The following is a 21,265-nucleotide window of genomic DNA, read 5'->3' on the forward strand; positions in this document are numbered from 1 at the left end:
CCGCTACTGCACGTAAACAAAACGTGGTGGTGTTGTTGTTCATTGTACTTGTGCACCCACCGGCAAAGCAGCTTCACCGCACAATTTAATTGTCGATGGATAGTTCCACGATTTCGCGCACACTTTTTGGACCAAAGGTTTTCAAAGCCTCGACGATTTGGAAACACCACCGATAGGTTCGTCTTCAGGCCTGTCCGTTCTGCCTTCTCTGTCTCTCATTTAATCTGACTCTACAGTATTATTAAAAATCACTCCAGTTCACGTGCGAATGCAATTCGACATCATAATTGTTATTATTGTAGTATTATTATTAAGCTTGTTTTTGTTTATACATCTGTAATTGCGTAACGCTTTGATCTTGTCTGCCTGCCGAGTCGCCCTTGACAAACATCTTCTTAGCTCAATGGGCTTTAACTCCTCGGTGTAAAATACACTTCTCATCCTTCTGATGTGACAGGTTGAATTGCGCCATTCGCTCCCAAGCGTTCGCATTGCAGTGTCAGGAGTGGGGGGTGGGGTGGGGGCCACTTTCGCCGATGAGACATCATCAACGTGAGGGCCGCCGCACGTTTGACACCATTGGGGGTTTGACATCAGCACGAGGATGATGATGGTGTTTTCACTCTTTGTGTCTTATCGGGAACCGCACTAAAGGCCACCAGGGGCCGCCAGTGACCCGCGGGCCTTGCGATCAAGAACTCTGCATGGGCCGCCTCGCCCCGTAAAACACGCAGCACGACAACTCGTCACGCGCCAAGACTCGGCTGTCATGCGCTCCACTTGGTCACGCGAAAGGCGGTCGCGGACGAGACCTCTTCTGGAACTGCTCTCCGTGTGTGCGGTGGCGAGCAGCGGCCGCGACCTTATTCCATTGCGCAATCTACGTCGCGGATACTTTTCAAACGGTGGAGTTTGGAATTTGGAATGAGAGCCCATCATGCAGTAAAGTCTTATAGCCCAATGGTGTCTTCCCGACTTACGTGTCAATAGACGATCCAAACATAATACCGAGTACAGCTTTATATGAAACGCCTTTCATAACAGCTCAAGGTGGTTGGTAACGGATTGAATGTGTAGTCTCTTAGTGTGAAACGGATTGAATGTGTAGTCTCTTAGAGTGAAACGGATTGAATGTGTAGTCTCTTAGTGTGAAACGGATTGAATGTGTAGTCTCTTAGAGTGAAACGGATTGAATATGTAGTCTCTTAGAGTGAAACTGATTGAATGTGTAGTCTCTTAGAGTGAAACGAATTGAATGTGTAGTCTCTTAGTGTGAAACGGATTGAATGTGTAGTCTCTTAGAGTGAAACGAATTGAATGTGTAGTCTCTTGGAGTGAAACGGATTGAATGTGTAGTCTCTTAGAGTGAAATGGATTGAATGTGTAGTCTCTTAGAGTGAAACGGATTGAATGTGTAGTCTCTTAGAGTGAAACGAATTGAATGTGTAGTTTCTTAGTGTGAAACGGATTGAATGTGGAGTCTCTTAGAGTGAAACGAATTGAATGTGTAGTCTCTTAGAGTGAAACGAAACTTTCCCCTTTTTACCAATCGTCTCCGCTCGTCATGAGCACCCATTGGCAAAGATCCCCCATATAGCCTGAACAGGCTGTCCGGGCAAGTGCTATTATCATCCACTACACTCACTCAACTCCATGCGGAATGAACCCGAGCTCCGGGGGAATTGAACCCCGTTTTGAGCATCGCGCATTGAGCGAAGTCCGCGCTTCGCATCCCCATCATCCCCTCGGCGACAGCGCCGGGGTTCCCATAACACGACTTGCTTCCTCGCAGCCTCCTCTTCCACCCCTACCCCCACCGCCTCTCCACCCCCCCCCCCCCTCTATAGAAACCCCCCTCCAAATAGAACCCCCCCCCCACACTTGTAATTGGTGATTATCTGCTCAAGTCTGATTGTTTATTTTAGTTCTTTGTATTCACCACAATGACGTTGATGATCATTGCGTGCACTGCACATGCGATTTTGCGTCCGACTGGGTGCCAATGTTGTCAAGTGGAAGGGTTCCGTTGCCTGCGACATCTGGCGGCTGAGCAGCAGCGTTGACTCTGCTCGTCTTGAAGCGAACGCTGCTGATATTGCGAACTCGCAGAAGGGCGCTGCGACCGATGTGTTGTGCAACAATCACTTTCATTTATTACACGCCTTCATTTAACTCGCTCTGTCTGTTGTTGTCGTTGTTGTATCCATAAATCTTGTAACTCAATTTTAACCCACTTCCCAATGTGGTATCGACTGCAAACTTGGTATACTTGTGTCATACTGATGACAATACTATATTCTATCATAAAAAATAAAATATTTTAATATTGTTAAACATTTTTTTCATATGTTATGTTTCGGCTTTGGTCTAATTATCCACGGTCAACTGACGTTGGCTGTAAATCACTACGGTCCCTTACGTTATGGCAAGCTTCGGGGCCACTTCCTGGAGTCGTGGAGTTCGCCATTACTAGTACATTTAATAAAAGCGTGTTTATTTTTTTTTACATATTACTCATTTTATGCGAAGAAACAGGTGTGTATGATGGGAGACGTTGCCGATGCATTATGTTCATTGTATGCTCCATAACGACGCCGGCGTTCATAATCTTGTAGTCATTCTCAACGCAGAAGATCTTCAACCCTGAAGCTTCTGGGGCCACAACCCCTAAACCGCTTCCGCACACAAACTATGGCAGCAGCAGATGCGGATAATTGATGCTGATGATGATGCGCCAATGGGAAAATCAACACCTCCCCGGTCAGAATCAGAATATTGATTTATCCTGCAGACCGTGGTCACCGCTCAGAACGGAACCATGGAACACGTGACGACTTAATGCCCGATGCACACACATGAAGGAGGACGAATCGCCATGACAGCAGCGATGCACCAATCCGCTACTCCAGACGCGATCATCTGAGACCACCACAATGTACAATTACAGTCGTTGCTCTTCGTCAACATCAGCCATACGAAGAAGACATCTATAGATTCACACTGAGACCCACAGACTCACATAGAGACCCACAGACTCACATAGAGACCTTGAGAGCTATAGATCCGCCCTCAGACTCATAGACTCACATAGAGACCCATAGACTCACCCTGAAACCCATAGACTTACCCTGAGACCCATAGACTCACCCTGAAACCCATAGACTTGCCCTGAGACCTATAGACTCACAAAGGAATCAATTTGCTCAGAAGAACAATATACTCACATAGAGACCCGTAAACTCGACCTGAAACCCATAGACTTATTCTGAGACCTATAGACTCACAAAGAAACCCATTTGCTCAGAAGAACAATATACTCACATAGAGACCCGTAAATTCACCCTGAAACCCATAGACTTATTCTAAGACCTATAGACTCACAGAGAGACCCATAGGCTCACCCTGAGACCCACCGACTCACATAGAGACCCACAGACTCACATCGAGACCAACAGACTCAACACAGAACAATAGACTCACAGAGACCCACAGACTCACATCGAGACCCATGGAATCGCCTTGAGAGCTTTAGATCCCCCCTCAGACTCATAGACTGACATCGAGACCCATAGACCTGTGTTCTTCATCATAAGGCCCGCGGGCCACTGGTGACCTTTAGGCGTGATCTCCAGCACAGTTCACGAGTGACCACTCACCATGTCACGTGGCGCTGCTGCCTCCAACGTGCGTCGCTTGCTCCTGATCCAAGGCAGCTGAGCCAGCTTGCAGGCGCGATCCACAAACATTGAAAGCGCGTGTGTGTGTGCACCTAGCCTGGCACAAGCGCTGTGGTAATGTCAACCTCACCTACTGGCTGTTGGTGCGTGTGTGGTTGTATGTGTGTGTGTCTTCGTGGACGCCTTCATAGGTGCTCGCTAACAGCACTTGCTCCTAAATTATGTTGAGGCTACACGGGGGGATCTTTGTATGTTCGTGCGTGGTTCTTTGTGGGCAATGCGTTTGTGTCTATATGTACGTGTGTGTGTGTCTCGGAGTTTGCATGTAAGTGTGTTTTTGTGCACGTGTATTTGTGTTCATACGATTATCTCCGTGTGTATATCTATGTATGTGCCTATGTGTGTGCATTGTATGTATACATGACCGTCGTGTTTGTTTGTCTTTGTTTGATATGTGTGCTGACTTACAGCACTGGCCCCAACAGTCTGTTAAGGCTATGCGGGGGATCTTTGTCTTCGTGTATGTTTGTATTTCTGCACACACGTGTCTGCGTGTGTATCGTGTCTCTGTGCATACGTATTGTGTTCCTCTCTGCGTGTATGTCTATTGATTGTGTCTTCTTGATTTTCCCACTCCAACGACATTCATAGGCACCTCTAAATAATAACAAAATGTACAGTCGCCCAGCGGAATCACAGTCTCAGGTCCATGATGATGCTGGTTTCTTCATGATCCACCCACCCTGCTTGTGAAGAAGAGATGCGTGGAGCACACACGTGCACCACCACCACCGCGACAAACGAAGCCACCACCACCACTCAGCGGTGTAATAATTGAACGACAGGGTGCATCTCGCCTGCATATGTATATCGATTAATGTCGCAATGGACCTTTGCTCCGGTGCGTGATGGTTTTCATCATTTTGTAATGTCTGCGGTGGGTGGGCTCGATTGGCCGGGCGCCGTAACCGCTCTCCGAGTGCGTTTATGGGGCGAATGATCGCGGAGCGCGGTGGAACCTCGGGCAAACAGCAGCAGCAGCAGCCTCGATCAAGGCCGTAGCCATAGCGTGTCTGGGGGTCCCAACCCAGAAAAATATGGAAATTTGAAAACTAATTTCCAGCCTAAAATATTAAAAAAAAATCACTAACACATGGGATGGACTTTTTTTTTTATTTTTTACAATAATGTCTAATAGTCTATTGTATTACATTGCTCTGTTTTTACTTTTTTAAGCATTTCTTGTTTCATTGTATGTAATGGCAGAGATTAGGGATTAATAAATTACAACCATAACCACAATCATATGAACAGAAATCTATGCATTGATTTTAATGAAGACAAGTCCAGATATTGTGGCCAAGGTTTAACAAATTGTTGTTTTTATTTACATCGCAGAGCAATTATTTTCTATAGCAATATATCGGGGGGGGGGGGGACATTTTGAGCATATTTGAATATTAGAGGGGGGATGTGCCCCCCACCAATATATATTCTAATTACGGCCTTGGCCTCGAGGTGTGTGAGAGAGAGAGCGAGAGGGAGTCGGAGGGAGAGAGATCATTGAGACGCGACACACGCACACGACAAAGCTCTCCCGTGTGTCCCCAGCAGACTTTCGGGGCAAGTAACTGTTAACGAGCACCGATGAAGGTCGACAGGGCACATGAGTACGGGGGGGGGGAGGCAGAATGACACCACGGCCGGCCGCCTTTGTCTCCCCAGTGGCGATGTTTACACATCGCACCAGGTACTCGTTTAAGGCTGAGTCGACCTGAGAGAGGCCCAGGACCGGTGCAGATAATCGTCACTGGGTGTTGTTGGTCGTGAGTGGGAATCAAACTCGGCTCGCCAGGTTCGTAGCGCAGAGCGCTAACCGCTACGCCACCGCTCCCCACACGCAACGACAAAACCAAACATACCCCATATAGCCTCACCAGGGTGTTGGGGCAAGTGCTGTTAGCGAGCACCGACGACACACACACACAGACACACACACACAGGTCCCTTAATGTGTCTGCGTGAGACGTGGAGAGAGAGAGAGCACACCTCAAAATAGACCAAATCAAAATTATTCGGTACATTTCGTTCTCACGCCATTCATAGCACGAGGCTATCACAAAAGAATGCGCTGTGTTTTACAGACAGGTACAGTAGGATGAGCGGTGTTGCGAGGTGTTTTCTCAACCGAGTATATTCGCAGGTTATTTTTTTCATTGAGAAACACGCGTTTGGAGTATTTGGCTGCAAAACATGTCCACGTGATGAGAAGCGCCGTCTGCTTCACAGTGAACGTCAGAATGTTCCGTGGCATCATTCGAAAAACAATACATAGTGGCCCACGTGTGAGTCTATGGGTTTGATGGTCCAAAAGTTGCCAATCTTGATTTAAAAAAAAACGATTCAACTAAAACTATTTTATGTTACCAGGTAAGGTCCACTGAGCTATATAGTTAATTTTTTTCCCAGAAGCGACCTGGCTTATCGTCACGTGGACATTTAGAGCAGCCAAGTCCTCTAAATGTGGAGTGAAAAACCGAAGGACCCTCCTCATTTGAATATGCAATGCAATTACGTTTGCAAATTAGGTGTTTTTCAATTATCCTACATTGCATCGGTCATCTGTGTCTGCATTGCATTGCTCCTCCGGTCATGTGTGGTCAGAATGCATATCGTGCCCATCATCTCTGTGAGTCCGAGTTATCAGCAACAGCGGGGGGGTCGGGGGTGGGGGGCATATCAATTACCATGAATTCCAGGCGCAAGAGTGGCGTATTACTGTTGAAACAATAGCAACGTAAGCGTAATTATTTTGGCATTCATAATCCCAACGGTGGTGTGAGGCACGCGGACTTCGCACTTGCCACCTGTTTACAGGAGCAATGGTGGACTTGGCATACGTGTGGGAGTCGCGCGAAGCAAACTGCATTGTTCCAGTAACAAAGACAAGACAAAGATCCCCCGTTATAACCTCAAAAGACTGTGGGGGCAAGTGCTGTTAGCGAGCGCCTATGAAGGCCTACACGACACACGCGGGGGTGGGTGGCCAGCACCACGCCCGGCCGCCTTTGTCTCCCTAGTGGCGATGTTGACACACCGCACCAGGTACTCATTTGAGGCTGAGCCGACCTAGGGGACTCAGTAACACACGCGTTGTGACCTCTTTTTTCAACCAGCCTTCTCTTCTCTCGGAGTGCTGAGTTCAAGGCCCACGCTCCGTATTTACCCCCCTCACCCTCGACCTTCTGTAACCTTACACAAGCTCCTCTCAGCATCTCCTTGTTTCCCATCAAATGTACCTCCTTTGGGTTTCCTCCAATCTCCTACCCCCCCCCGCCCGCGCCGTCGTTACCACCGTCTTCTTGAACTATCTTCGGTGTGGTCCCGTGTTCACCTGTACACGCGCTTGCGAAACAAGGTCAAGTGCGATCTTGATTTGAAGCTTTCGTGACTGCAGGAATCCATACTCTTTGGTTCTTTCGGTAAAGTCACGTAGGTAGAAAAAGAATAGATCACGACGTTTCGATCGCAACACAAGCAATCGTCATCAGGTGGGACAACCACCGCCTACTTCAGCAGTTTTTTCTTGCTGTGGTTGTCCCACCTGATGCGATCGAAACGTCGTGATCTGTTATTTTTCTACCTACGTGACTTTACCGAAAGAACCAAAGAGTAAGGTAACGTGCATATTTTCGCTCGGATTATCCTCATGCAAGGCTACCTACCAAACGTTGTGTCTGCTACCTGAATGCTGCTGCTGCTGAGGCTGCATGGATCGAATTTTGACTTTCACATTTTAAATTGGGCACCCATGAGCGAGCAATCACATCTCACAGTCATCACTCTCTCCTAGCTCTCAGCTCACTCTCCTCCCCTCCACGCACTCTCTCCTACCTCTCAGCTCACTCTACTCCACGCACTCTCTCCTCTCAGCTCACTCTACTCCCCTCCACGCACTCTCCTACCTCTCAGCTCACTCTACTCCCCTCCACGCACTCTCCTACCTCTCAGCTCACTCTACTCCCCTCCACGCACTCTCCTACCTCTCAGCTCACTCTACTCCCCTCCACGCACTCTCCTAGCTCTCAGCTCACTCTCCTCCCCTCCACGCACTCTCTCCTACCTCTCAGCTCACTCTACTCCACGCACTCTCTCCTCTCAGCTCACTCTACTCCCCTCCACGCACTCTCCTACCTCTCAGCTCACTCTACTCCCCTCCACGCACTCTCCTACCTCTCAGCTCACTCTACTCCCCTCCACGCACTCTCCTACCTCTCAGCTCACTCTACTCCCCTCCACGCACTCTCCTAGCTCTCAGCTCACTCTCCTCCCCTCCACGCACTCTCTCCTACCTCTCAGCTCACTCTACTCCACGCACTCTCTCCTCTCAGCTCACTCTACTCCCCTCCACGCACTCTCCTACCTCTCAGCTCACTCTACTCCCCTCCACGCACTCTCCTACCTCTCAGCTCACTCTACTCCAGGCACTCTCTCCTCTCAGCTCACTCTACTCCCCTCCACGCACTCTCTCCTACCTCTCAGCTCACTCTACTCCACGCACTCTCTCCTCCTCTCAGCTCACTCTACTCCAGGCACTCTCTCCTACCTCTCAGCTCACTCTACTCCCCTCCACGCACTCTCTCCTCCTCTCAGCTCACTCTACTCCCCTCCACGCACTCTCTCCTCCTCTCAGCTCACTCTACTCCACACACTCTCTCCTACCTCTCAGCTCACTCTACTCCCCTCCACGCACTCTCTCCTCCTCTCAGCTCACTCTACTCCACACACTCTCTCCTACCTCTCAGCTCACTCTACTCCACGCACTCTCTCCTCCTCTCAGCTCACTCTACTCCCCACACTCTCTCATACCTCTCAGCTCACTCTACTCCCCTCCACGCACTCTCTCCTCCTCTCAGCTCACTCTACTCCCCTCCACGCACTCTCATACCTCTCAGCTCACTCTACTCCCCTCCACGCACTCTCTCCTCCTCTCAGCTCACTCTACTCCCCTCCACGCACTCTCTCCTCCTCTCAGCTCACTCTACTCCCCACACTCTCTCCTACCTCTCAGCTCACTCTACTCCCCTCCACGCACTCTCTCCTCCTCTCAGCTCACTCTACTCCCCACACTCTCTCCTACCTCTCAGCTCACTCTACTCCACGCACTCTCTCCTCTCAGCTCACTCTACTCCCCTCCACGCACTCTCCTACCTCTCAGCTCACTCTACTCCCCTCCACGCACTCTCCTACCTCTCAGCTCACTCTACTCCCCTCCACGCACTCTCCTACCTCTCAGCTCACTCTACTCCCCTCCACGCACTCTCCTAGCTCTCAGCTCACTCTCCTCCCCTCCACGCACTCTCTCCTACCTCTCAGCTCACTCTACTCCACGCACTCTCTCCTCTCAGCTCACTCTACTCCCCTCCACGCACTCTCCTACCTCTCAGCTCACTCTACTCCCCTCCACGCACTCTCCTACCTCTCAGCTCACTCTACTCCCCTCCACGCACTCTCCTACCTCTCAGCTCACTCTACTCCCCTCCACGCACTCTCCTAGCTCTCAGCTCACTCTCCTCCCCTCCACGCACTCTCTCCTACCTCTCAGCTCACTCTACTCCACGCACTCTCTCCTCTCAGCTCACTCTACTCCCCTCCACGCACTCTCCTACCTCTCAGCTCACTCTACTCCCCTCCACGCACTCTCCTACCTCTCAGCTCACTCTACTCCAGGCACTCTCTCCTCTCAGCTCACTCTACTCCCCTCCACGCACTCTCTCCTACCTCTCAGCTCACTCTACTCCACGCACTCTCTCCTCCTCTCAGCTCACTCTACTCCAGGCACTCTCTCCTACCTCTCAGCTCACTCTACTCCCCTCCACGCACTCTCTCCTCCTCTCAGCTCACTCTACTCCCCTCCACGCACTCTCTCCTCCTCTCAGCTCACTCTACTCCACACACTCTCTCCTACCTCTCAGCTCACTCTACTCCCCTCCACGCACTCTCTCCTCCTCTCAGCTCACTCTACTCCACACACTCTCTCCTACCTCTCAGCTCACTCTACTCCACGCACTCTCTCCTCCTCTCAGCTCACTCTACTCCCCACACTCTCTCATACCTCTCAGCTCACTCTACTCCCCTCCACGCACTCTCTCCTCCTCTCAGCTCACTCTACTCCCCTCCACGCACTCTCATACCTCTCAGCTCACTCTACTCCCCTCCACGCACTCTCTCCTCCTCTCAGCTCACTCTACTCCCCTCCACGCACTCTCTCCTCCTCTCAGCTCACTCTACTCCCCACACTCTCTCCTACCTCTCAGCTCACTCTACTCCCCTCCACGCACTCTCTCCTCCTCTCAGCTCACTCTACTCCCCACACTCTCTCCTACCTCTCAGCTCACTCTACTCCCCTCCACGCACTCTCTCCTCCTCTCAGCTCACTCTACTCCCCACACTCTCTCCTACCTCTCAGCTCACTCTACTCCCCTCCACGCACTCTCTCCTCCTCTCAGCTCACTCTACTCCCCACACTCTCTCCTACCTCTCAGCTCACTCTACTCCCCTCCACGCACTCTCTCCTCCTCTCAGCTCACTCTACTCCCCTCCACGCACTCTCTCCTCCTCTCAGCTCACTCTACTCCCCTCCACGCACTCTCTCCTACCTCTCAGTTCACTCTCCTCCCCTCCCAGATCCTCATCCACGTGAAGGCCTCATCCAGCAGTGGAATAACAAAGGAGCTAACAAAATATTGTGAGAACCCGAACATTGTTTTTAGTATTTCCCTTCTACGTGACTTTACCGAAAGAACCAAGAAGAAAATTGTTTATTGTCCTTACCCTTGCTGTAAGTTACGCCTTAGAAACAACAGAGGTGCTTAAATAACACAGTTAAAACTAGCACTAATAAGTAACCGTACACCACCATGAAACAGCAACGACTTTATTTTTTATGATTATAATTCGTGGAAAAATCACAGTGAACCAAGATAATCATTCTACATCGTGCGTGACGCACAGCAAATATCATAAACATGCTCGTACAATAAATAATAACTTGAACAACTTTGTCAACTGCCGGATGAAGGCATTCCATACCCCCAATACCGCATAAGCAATGGGGTGGGGGGGGTGGATTGGCAGAGGGTTGCTTGCCCATACTTCACCACGATGATGATCGTTGCCGGTTAGCGAAGGAAGGGCACATGACACTGGCTCTGGGCAACACACTCGCCGCCGACGTCAGCCGTGGGCTCTTAACTCAAACTGAAATTGCACTCGGGTTCATGTAACGGCGCGCGAACTACTGCACCAACGCTCCCCCTGCCCTGTGTGGTATATCACTATCGAGTCTTTTTTAGGGGAAGCGGTAGAGTCGTGCTGAGCTAGCGCTGCGCTACGAACCCAGCGACCCTGCTTCAATTCCCGCTCACAGCCGACACCAGTGACGATTATCTGCACCGTACCTGGGCCTCCCCTAGGTCGACTCGGCATTAAATGAGTACCTGGTGGGATGTGAGAACATCGCCACGAGGGAGACAAAGGCGACCGGGCGTGGTTCTGGTCTCACCACCTCCCCTCGTGTGCCGTGCCGGCATTCAGAGGCGCTTGCTAACAGTAACTTGCCCTAAAAGTCTGTTCAAGGCTATCCGGGGGATCTTTGTCTTTGCATCTATCAATCTGATAAAAAAAAATAACAATTGGAAACACGCGCAACTTTACGATGTAAGTGCGCACACTGTGTGCTTGTAAATTTGAAAACAATAATAAACCATTCAAGGAAATGTGTTATTTGTGTACAGCACGCTTAAACGTGGAACCGTTGGTCCCCCGGTGGGAAAACTGGTCGCTCAGAATCTCTCCGTGAGGCACATTTGTGGCTGCACTCCACTGACGACTGTCAAAGCAGAGCCAAAGTATTTCACCCGAGACAACTTACATCACAGGAATAAAAAAAAAAGCCCCCAAATATTTGGGGGTAGGGGAGAGATTCAGAGTGCGGGTGGCCACACATAAGCCACGCGATTTACGAGAACCCTGAGCTGATTTTGAAAAAATAAATCATTATTGTTTCTGTCCGGTGTGCACTTTTCTGGCAGATGCGTTTTCTAATCAGCTGCGGACAGTGCTTGCGTTTGTAAAAGTGTTCGTCACGTTATTCCTGCGAAGGAGAGCACATTGAATCTAAAAGGTTCAACTGAATAACACTCCAGATGGAGCCAATATGTCGAACAACACTAACTGCACGCTTGCAATTACACCAATCAACACATGGATCTCCACGATGGTTGTGTCTGCCAGGTCTCGATAGTGTTTTCTTTTGGAACCAATAGAGTTCTGGCTAGCCCATCTCCCCTTGCGGGGTCGATAAAATGAGTGCCACAACCTTTGGGAAGTCAGGGGTTGACTGGCACCTTACTCTAAAATGTGGAATCTCTACAAAATGGCAAGAAACAACTTTGATTTAAAAAGAAAATATGAAGTCAACAAGTTAAGTGTGTATCCCCGTTCATGCAAGCAAGGGGGAATCTGTCATCTCCTGATTCGCAACAAACCCGGCGACCCGAATTCGATTCACGCTCACCCTAGGTCGACTCAGCCTCAAATGAGTGCCTGGTGCGATGTGTAAACATCGCCATTGGGGAGAAAAAAAAGCGGCCGGGCGTGGTTCTGTCCACCCACCCCCTCGTATGCCGTGCCGGCCTTCATAGGTGCTACTTGCTAACAGCACTTGCTGGGGAGTCTTTGTCTTATTCACGTGTTCCTCTGTGTTTGTCTGTGTGTCCGATTCGTATGTGTGTCCGTCTTCGTGTTTGTCCATGTGTCTGTATTCAACTTGGTGGTTTCCTGTGACTTCAACACTCTCGTGATAGTTGCTTTAGGAGTCTAGAGCAACTGCACTGAAACCTAGGTTTCTTAAGAGCACCTTAGTTTGGGAGGCGCGGTTACTGGCCAAGCCATCAATCGATTCGCCCGTCCGCTCACTCGCTTGCTCGCTCAACGACCCATTCCGTCACACGATCTCCGCCGCGCTCTTCCCTCGCGATCGCTCGCGCCCCAGCATCAAGAACTCCCTGCAGTTCCGCACGACCCCGCGGTCGTGGCTCCGGTGGCCCCCGTGGCGGTGGCCCCCGCGCGCCGCCAGCGCGGCCTCGCGCTGCGTCTCGTTGCGGGCGACGTGCCAGAGCTGCACGCAGAGGAGGAGCGACACGAAGACGGCGGCCAGCGCCGCGTACACGGCGCACGCGTACACCAGCGCATCCCTGCGGAACACGCGAACGTGTGCGTGAACACGGGGTACACGAACATATGTACACCCGCACACACGTACAACAGCGCAGCGCATGAAGGCGGCTATGTTAACATGTGTGCACGGCGCAAGCGTACACCAGCACGGCCCTGCGGAACACACAATGAAGGTGACGATGATGAAGGTGATGGTGACAATGATGATGAAGATGATGATGGCGATGATGATGGAGATGATGGTGATGCTGATGACGACGACGACGATGATAATGAAGAAGTTTGCGCACTCACTCGGCGCGCTCGTAGGCATGCGGGCAGTAGACGAGCGCCAGCACGAGCGGGGAACCGGCGCAGACGATCGGCAGCGCCAGCGCGAGCCCCACGCACACCGTCGCCACGAACAGCGCCAGCAGCGCCACGAAGCACACGTGGTTTCCCTCGCCCACGCAGCTGTCGATCCTGCGCTTGGGAAAGACGGTCGTCACAACGTCTGATCAATGGCGATTTAGCCGGCCAGCAGGTGGCGGCGGTGGCAGTGGCGGTGGGTGGCGACGCTGCTGCACGTGGCTACCGCTGATCCGGCGCTCTGGAGGCAGCAGCGAAGGTTGGTGGATCACCGCACAAAAGTTGTGCAACTCCCCTTTACATGGGCCGCGAGGAGGGGCCCTACCCTGGTTGGCCACAAGGCGGTACAGCAAAAGTACTGACTAATCTCCATCTGTTTCCATCTGTACGGGGGGTAAAATATAGTGTTGGTTCCCTAACGCACTTGGGTTTTTTTTTCCGAGCGCTCCGGTTTCCACTCCCATGCGTATGATCACACGTAATTGGAGTTGGCAAAACATCCCAATGTCGGGCCACGGAGCTCGGGCAAACTGTTGGCGCCTGTTCTGGCTGCCGCCCCGCTTCATTCGTGGGCCACGTCGAAGGTGGTAGGGCCTCACGTGGCCACGAGACGTATTAAATTAAGTCATGGCCTCTATCTGGCCCATGGGCATGGGTTTGTTCCCTCTGCCGCTATTGCTATGAATGCTATAACTAAGCTCCGTAATGTGTGAGGCTGTTTAATTTACACGCGTCTGTGAAATTATATTTTGACGGCGGTTTTGTTTATTTATTTAACCCTATTGTTTACCCTGTTTGCAGTAAGCTCTGGTGTGGGTTTTGCATCAATTATTCTTGTTGAGTTGGCCCATTCCCTCCCTGCACTGTCCGGTAACTTCCACCGTTGCCGTCTTTCTTGGGCTGTGGCCGTCCCGGTAACAGATCCGCTTGGCTCAACGGGGGCCTCACCAGCTGACGCACCCAAGTCCGAGTTTGCGGCCCCCTGCTGGTGAGAGGCTGAGAGGGTGAGAGGTTCTCACCAGACGCAGTGGTGGTCGAACCTCCGCACGCAGCGATCGCACACGCGGCAATGCCCGGCCCGCGCAGGGCGCCTCGCGCCGCACACCTCACAGGCACGACGCTCGCTACCGGGAGAGCCAGCCGCCCCCTCCTGGACTCCACCACATTCACACACACACGCACGTACACACGGCAACGTACACAAACGCACGTACACACACACGAACGAGCACATGCACGCACGTACACACACACACGAGCACACGCACGCATACACGTAAACACGAAGACAAAGATCCCCCGTATCGCCTTAACAGACTGTTGGGGCAAGTGCTGTTAGCGAGGACCTATGAAGGCCGGCACAGTACACGAGGGGGTGAGTGGCCAACACCACACCCGGCCGCCTTTGTCTCCGTAGTGGCAATGTTTATACACCGCATTAGGTGCTCATTTGAGGCTGAGTCGACCTAGGGGAAGACCCAGGACCGGTTCAGATAATCATCACTGGCATTGGCCGTGAGCGTAAATCGAACCTGGGTCGCCGGGTATACGTACGCACGAACACATCGCCTCGGTTAGAAACCAACCTCGTTTGAAAGAGAAAATGATAAAAATAATTAACTATCGTGAGCACACACCTCGGCATCGCTGGGGTCCAGGTATCCCGGGTCGCGTCGTGAGCAGTGCAGCAGCAGCAGCACGGCCGCGAAGAGGGCCGTCACGCACAGCCACTGTCCGTCGCCGATTCCTCCTCCTCCTCCGCTCGTCATCGCCATCTCCGTCGCGTCTCGGAACCACGTCCGCCCCCGCCGCCACCACAGCTCCCAGGAGAACACGGCGTAGAGGTAGAGCAGCGAGGCGAGGCCCAGACGCAGGAAGAAGGGGGAGCGGCGACGGCGGCGGTGCGTGGCGAGGAAGTAGGCGAGCAGCAGCGCTGGTGCCGCGAGCGCCGCGGCGAGGGTGGCGGCCGGGTGGAGCGCCGCGACCCGCAGGGCGGCCGGGAGCAGCAGCACCGGCGGGATGGAGGCCGCGTCCGCCGGGGTCAGCAGGCGGCGAGCGCCGCCGTTCGCTCTGGCGGTGCCGGTGCCGGTGGCGTTGCTGTAGCGGCCGGCCGTCGGGCACCACCGTGGCACGCGGATCCGGTCGGTGATGTCGTCGCACAGCGAATGCAGCGAGGCGAGGCCGACGCCCTGGCACCTGAAGCAGCTGTGGTGCGTAGGCGAGAGGGACGCGGGATTCATCGCGCAGTGTACTAACCGCTACACTCCCGCTTGCCATTTAGATACAAAGACAAAGATCCCCCGTATAGCACGGGTGCATACACCCATCGCTGTGTTCACACACACATACACAAGCATACGCGCATATACAATCTAACAACGGGGGGGTCTGCGATATATGATGTAAATGTACACACTATGACGATAATTGTAACATCCATTTGCCATCCCTTTGTAAATGTGTTTTGCATTTTTATTGTATCGTTTTTTCCACATGTTTTGGTGTTTTAAAGTTATATTACCGAAGTTATCATCGATTGCTGTTGGGTCCGATCATGTGAATAATAGTGCTGAAGAGATAGTACATCATACCTGTCAACCTATACAGTTTACCCGTATTCTTGTACAGGAAAATTTAGTTTGCAGGTCCATACGGCGTCCAGCCGTTTCAATACGGGCATTCAAACAGAATTTTGTCTATTTGTTTGTGTTTCTCTCTTGTGATGGGACTTTGTAGGATGAACATTTGAGATTCATAAGGGGCACGGAGTGACCAATAAGGTCTGAATTGGTCTGTAATAAGATAGGCACTGATAAGGGGTTGACAGGTATTGTACATTGACGCGTTTATTCACGTGACAGCTTTGTCTATTCGACTGCATCGGGTGGTGGAGGGGCGTTACGACACAACACACTGGCACGTGGTATACTCACGCAACGATCTGATCCAAAAAAAATAACAACCAACGATGAATCGTAACGATAAGTGCCAAAGGCTGCATGGTAAAATCGTTGAACGGGAGTTTGTCCAGCAAAGGCATTGGCGTAAATCGTTTGACCATTGCAACTTTACAAGCCCAAACATTGGATAATGCCCGTGTACCAAGTTGCACAACATTCAAATAAAATCACGTCACAAACGGTGACATCTAACCGTCATTCCGTCATTGAGCAACAGTCTGATTTAATGGAGCGCAGTTATTTATTGACAACTTTTACAGTTTGTTTAGTTCATGAAATACGTAACATTAGCAAGGATAATCGCGTTACGGCGATAAAATATGATACTATTGTAGTGGGTTCCACGGAGGCAGACACTTCTAACTTGGAGGCAACACGTGTATTACACACCCCAACAGGGTAACTACGTAACTATATACACTCTTGGCGGGATAACGACATAGGGTGGTGACCACCACGGGCAACTACTTGACCATCTTCTTGGTTCTTTCGGTAAAGTCACGTAGAAGGGAAATAATAAAAATAAAACATAATAAAATAATTCTCACGACGTTTCGGCCACAATGCAAGCAGCCGTCCTCAGGTGAAGAACAGGGCTGTCGGAAAGACAGCGTCCGATTTATTTTGTATAATTGCATTTTTATTATTTTATTATTTCCCTTCTACGTGACTTTACCGAAAGAACCAAGAAGATTAATCCCTGCAGTCATGAAAGCTTTAAATCGAAACTACTTGACCACTTAACGGGCTAACTATATAATCAGACCAGGTCAGCTAACGCGCTGCCTGGTTCACGATGTCGTGCCCGGAGAGCGAAGAGCGTGGCACGACGGGTTGATCCCAGAGAACAGCCCCGCTCGGCTCACAGGACCAGCTCCTTATCCCCCGAGCGTGGCCTTGCTCCGCCCTCGGCCACGCCCCCTTCGGGATCTTCCCCGAAGGTTCTGGGACCTGACGTCACGTGTCCCCTCGGTCCCCTTCTGGCCCCCGTCCTTATCCTCTCCTGGTCACGTGCCCTTCTCGGGTTCACCTAGCCCAGGGGTTGGGGAACGTCCGGCCCGCGGGCCGTAGAACGCCCGCAAAACCATTTGGTGTGGCCCTGCCAAGGCAACCGCAGGCGGGACTCGAAATTCAATAAAACTAGGAGCAAACCTGGAAAAGCAGTTGCGAGTAGCAACATCATCAATACCAGCTAACATCACACGCCTCACCAAAGAGAAGCAGTTCCAGCCATCGCATTAGGGGTGAGTTAATTAAATGTTTGACCAAATATAACAAGGCTAATTTTTAAGTTGATAATTTTGTATGGCTCACTCATTTGAGGCCGAGTCGACCTAGGGGAGGCCCAGGACCGGTTTAGATAATTGTCACTGATGTTGGTGTATTCACTCACACTCACACCTTACTCACAGGTGTCTTCACACGGACACACACCTCACACACACACAGGTGTATTCAGACACACACCTCACACACACACAGGTGTATTCCCACACACACACCTCACACACACACAGGTGTATTCAGACGCACACACACACACACGCGCGTGTGTTCACCTGTCGCAGGCGGAGTCCAGCTCCTCGCAGTCACAGCAGCACGCCAGCAAGTGAGTCGTCTGTCCTTGCCTGTTCACGAACTCGCAGCAGCACAGCTCCTCGCTGCCCGGGGCAGGTGCCCGCCGGCCTCTCTTGCCCGAGACCGCGGGGGGTCTCCCGGGAGCCCGGTCTCCCTCCTTCATCCCCTCCATGGCCCAGGGGCTGCCAACCTGCGACCTACACCGGCAGTGCCAGATTATCATGAGTAGCAAAAGTAGCTACGTGACTTTACTGAAAGAACCAAAGAGTAGAGCTACATATGCTACGGGCCCCGGACTTTTAAGGGCCCCGCGCTAAATGCTTTCAAGCTATCAATTCCGGTTCAGTGATTCTGCACTTGCCCTATTACTATAGTACTATACCAGGGGTCGGCAACCAAAATAACAAGAAGAGCCATTTCTTTCCAATTCGGTACAAAATTCAGTATTTCAAGAGCCGCAATGCATCTATGTACATACGTACATATCGTCAAGAAGCAGCCCGTAAAGAGCCGCATGCGGCTCCGGAACCGTAGGTTGCCGACCCCTGTACTATACCGCCTTCAACTTTTACGAACGACTGGGTGTTTAAGTTTGGCGATTTGTCGTATTATCTGGCTGTATAGCAAATGGAAAAAAATACAATAACTTTACTATGCAAGTTCCATATTTTTTTTTATCTTTTTTTTTAAATATATTTAGGGCCCCTTTATAACAAATGCTACAGGCCCCGCACGAGTTTAATCCGGCCACTGCGCACCAGTTTGACACCGGCACGTGGCGAGTCAAGGCTCTGATAAATCCGTGGTCGGATCGAGCCCTCGTACGGTGGGGAAAGGGGCCATCCATTTAGTACGTACGCATGGAGGGGGGGGGGGGGTTAACCCAAATGCGTATAGGAAACGGGGGGGGGGGGGGGGGGGGTGACGCCTCAATAATAATATAATTTGTCTACATTGGCCTTCAAATGAGTTAGATAGTCCAGCGGCGGTGGACTATCTGTTTGCTTAAACGCGTCAATATTATTAACTAGGGGTTGTTCGGGGGCGCCTGCGACGACCCTCACAATCATTTACGGCCTTCGGCCAGGAAAGTCACAAAAAAGTTGCACACGAACGACGCATTCACACAAGCACCGGATGCTCCGTTTTGATGTTTTGAATTGTATTTTGTTTTGAATTAGATAATTGTATTTCTTAATTAAAAGCATATTTCATTTCACATCTGGAAGACTTAATTGAAAACGACATTTCGTGTGAATTTTCTCTCGTCGTTAAATAGATGGCCTTGCTGGGGGTTCGGTTCGATGCGGACTATCACCTGTTTGCAGATCGATTCCAACGTAATCGAACGTCAGTCCCTGCGCCTCCGTCGTTCATGCAGAGGGCGAGTAGGTTTGCAGCGCCCCCTGCATGACGGTTGTGCGGTTAGGGGCCGTCCATAAATGACGTCACGCGATTTTGGACGATATTTACCCCCCACCCCCCCTTCGTCGCATGGCCTCACAAAAAGTCAGACCCCCCCCCCCTCAAATATGACGTCACAAAGCTCTGCCCCCCCCCCCCCCAAATAAAACATGCTTCAAATCGCTTTAAACTATTGCCATTGTAGTGCGTATCTAATGTGGCGCTGCACTCTGATGTTGTAGGAGAAAACATTTATTAAAACGTCTATTTAATTAAGTAGAACGTGTTGTCTATATTTATTTAAAGTTGCGCATTTTGATGTGACGTCACATTTCTCAACCACCCCCCCCCCCTCGTCACACATCGTCACAAATGTCTGACCCCCCCAGCCCCCCTAGGTGCGTGACGTCATTTATGGACGGCCCCTTATACAAGAGTATCCTTGATCGTTTCTGCGTGGGTTAAGTTTCGACAGATTTTTGCGTACCTACTCAATGGATGGCCCCAAACTCCGTCGAGCAGACATCTCTCACCCCTCCCGAGGAAATGATGAGTGCCCGTACCTGGTGGAGGGGGGGTGCCAAAAACCACACACACATCAGCGCTGGGGGAGACAAAGGCGGTCGGGCGTAGTGTTGTCCACACCGACCATTCCGTCGTATCATCGGTGCTCGCAAACAATCGCGTGGTTATTCGTCTGAGTTGTAAGAGAGTGTTTACGGACAATCACGAAATACCTCCCCCCCCCCACCCCCTTCTGTAAGCGAGTAGCAAAACGATGAAGGGGGTGGCCAGAACCACGCCCGGCCGCCTTTGTCTCCCTTAACGGCTGTGGATAGCTACACACACACAAAGATTCGCCCGGTCAACCTAAAGAGACCGACAGTGAATGACTGTAGCGCGTGTGTTGACTACAGACATGTAACTCACACCACACACACCGTACAACCTCACAGACCCACAGTGAATGACTGTAACCTGTGCGTGTGTGTTGACTACAGAACCACAGGACTGTAACTCACACCACACACACCGTACAACCTCAGACCCACAGTGAATGACTGCTGTGTGTGTGTGTTGACTACAGTCCTGTAACTCACACCACACACACACCGTACAACCTCACAGACCCACAGTGAATGACTGTAACCTGTGCGTGTGTGTTGACTACAGAACCACAGGACTGTAACTCACACCACACACACCGTACGACCTCACAGATCCACAGTGAATGACTGTAGCCTGTGTTGACTACAGTCCTGTAACTTACACCACACACACCGTACAACCTCACAGATCCACAGTGAATGACTGTAGCCTGTGTTGACTACAGTCCTGTAACTTACACCACACACACAGAACAACCTCACAGACCCACAGTGAATGACTGCTGTGTGTGTGTTGACTACAGTCCTGTAACTCACACCACACACACCGTACAACCTCACAGACCCACAGTGAATGACTGCTGTAGCCTGTGCGTGTGTGTTGACTACAGCTCCGTAACTTACACCACGCACACACCGGTACAACCTCACAGACCCACAGTGAATGACTGCTGTGTGTGTGTGTTGACTACAGCTCCGTAACTTACACCACGCACACACTGGTACAACCTCACAGACCCACAGTGAATGACTGTAGCCTGTGCGTGTGTGTTGACTACAGCACTGTAACTCACACCACACACACACCGGTACAACCTCACAGACCCACAGTGAATGACTGCTGTAGCCTGTGCGTGTGTGTTGACTACACCTCCGTAACTTACACCACACACACACCCGGACCGGACTTCCGCCTGGTGACAGTGACACGGTGAGACACATTTTTACGAACGACTTCTCGTTAAATACGGGAGCCCAATTGCTTCAAGCCACACACACACACGCGTGTACACACACACACACACGCGTGTACACACACACACACACGCGTGTACACACACACACACGCACAAACAAAGACCAAGATCCCCCGTATAGCCTGCACAGACTGTTGGGGCAAGTGTTATCACCGATGAAGGCCACACACACACGTTAACACACACACGTGTAC

At 51.2% G+C, this 21,265-nt stretch overlaps 1 protein-coding gene across 3 annotated transcripts; it reads right to left on the reverse strand.

Annotated features, from left to right (window-relative positions):
- Window positions 1-10,626: 10,626 nt before the first annotated feature.
- On the reverse strand, window positions 10,627-21,005 carry LOC144938439 (palmitoyltransferase ZDHHC23-B-like). 3 transcript variants are annotated; one of them, XM_078866225.1, is made up of 7 exons: window positions 20,979-21,005; window positions 19,699-19,770; window positions 17,785-18,000; window positions 14,903-15,470; window positions 14,285-14,415; window positions 13,212-13,379; window positions 10,627-12,934 (listed from the first exon to the last, which is right to left on the reverse strand). In XM_078866225.1, exons 2-7 carry the CDS (start codon window positions 19,731-19,733, stop codon window positions 12,685-12,687), a joined length of 1,368 nt encoding a protein of 455 aa, XP_078722351.1. In that variant the 5' UTR covers window positions 19,734-19,770; window positions 20,979-21,005; the 3' UTR covers window positions 10,627-12,684. The 3 variants fall into 3 exon arrangements, with proteins under 3 accessions (XP_078722351.1, XP_078722371.1, XP_078722361.1); XM_078866245.1 differs by lacking the exon at window positions 20,979-21,005 and having other exon boundaries at window positions 17,785-17,993; window positions 19,695-19,937; XM_078866235.1 differs by lacking the exon at window positions 20,979-21,005 and having other exon boundaries at window positions 19,699-19,773.
- Window positions 21,006-21,265: the final 260 nt, after the last annotated feature.

Source organism: Lampetra fluviatilis, chromosome 2, assembly GCF_964198595.1.
Source record: "Lampetra fluviatilis chromosome 2, kcLamFluv1.1, whole genome shotgun sequence".
Classification (NCBI taxonomy): Eukaryota; Metazoa; Chordata; class Hyperoartia; order Petromyzontiformes; family Petromyzontidae; genus Lampetra; species Lampetra fluviatilis.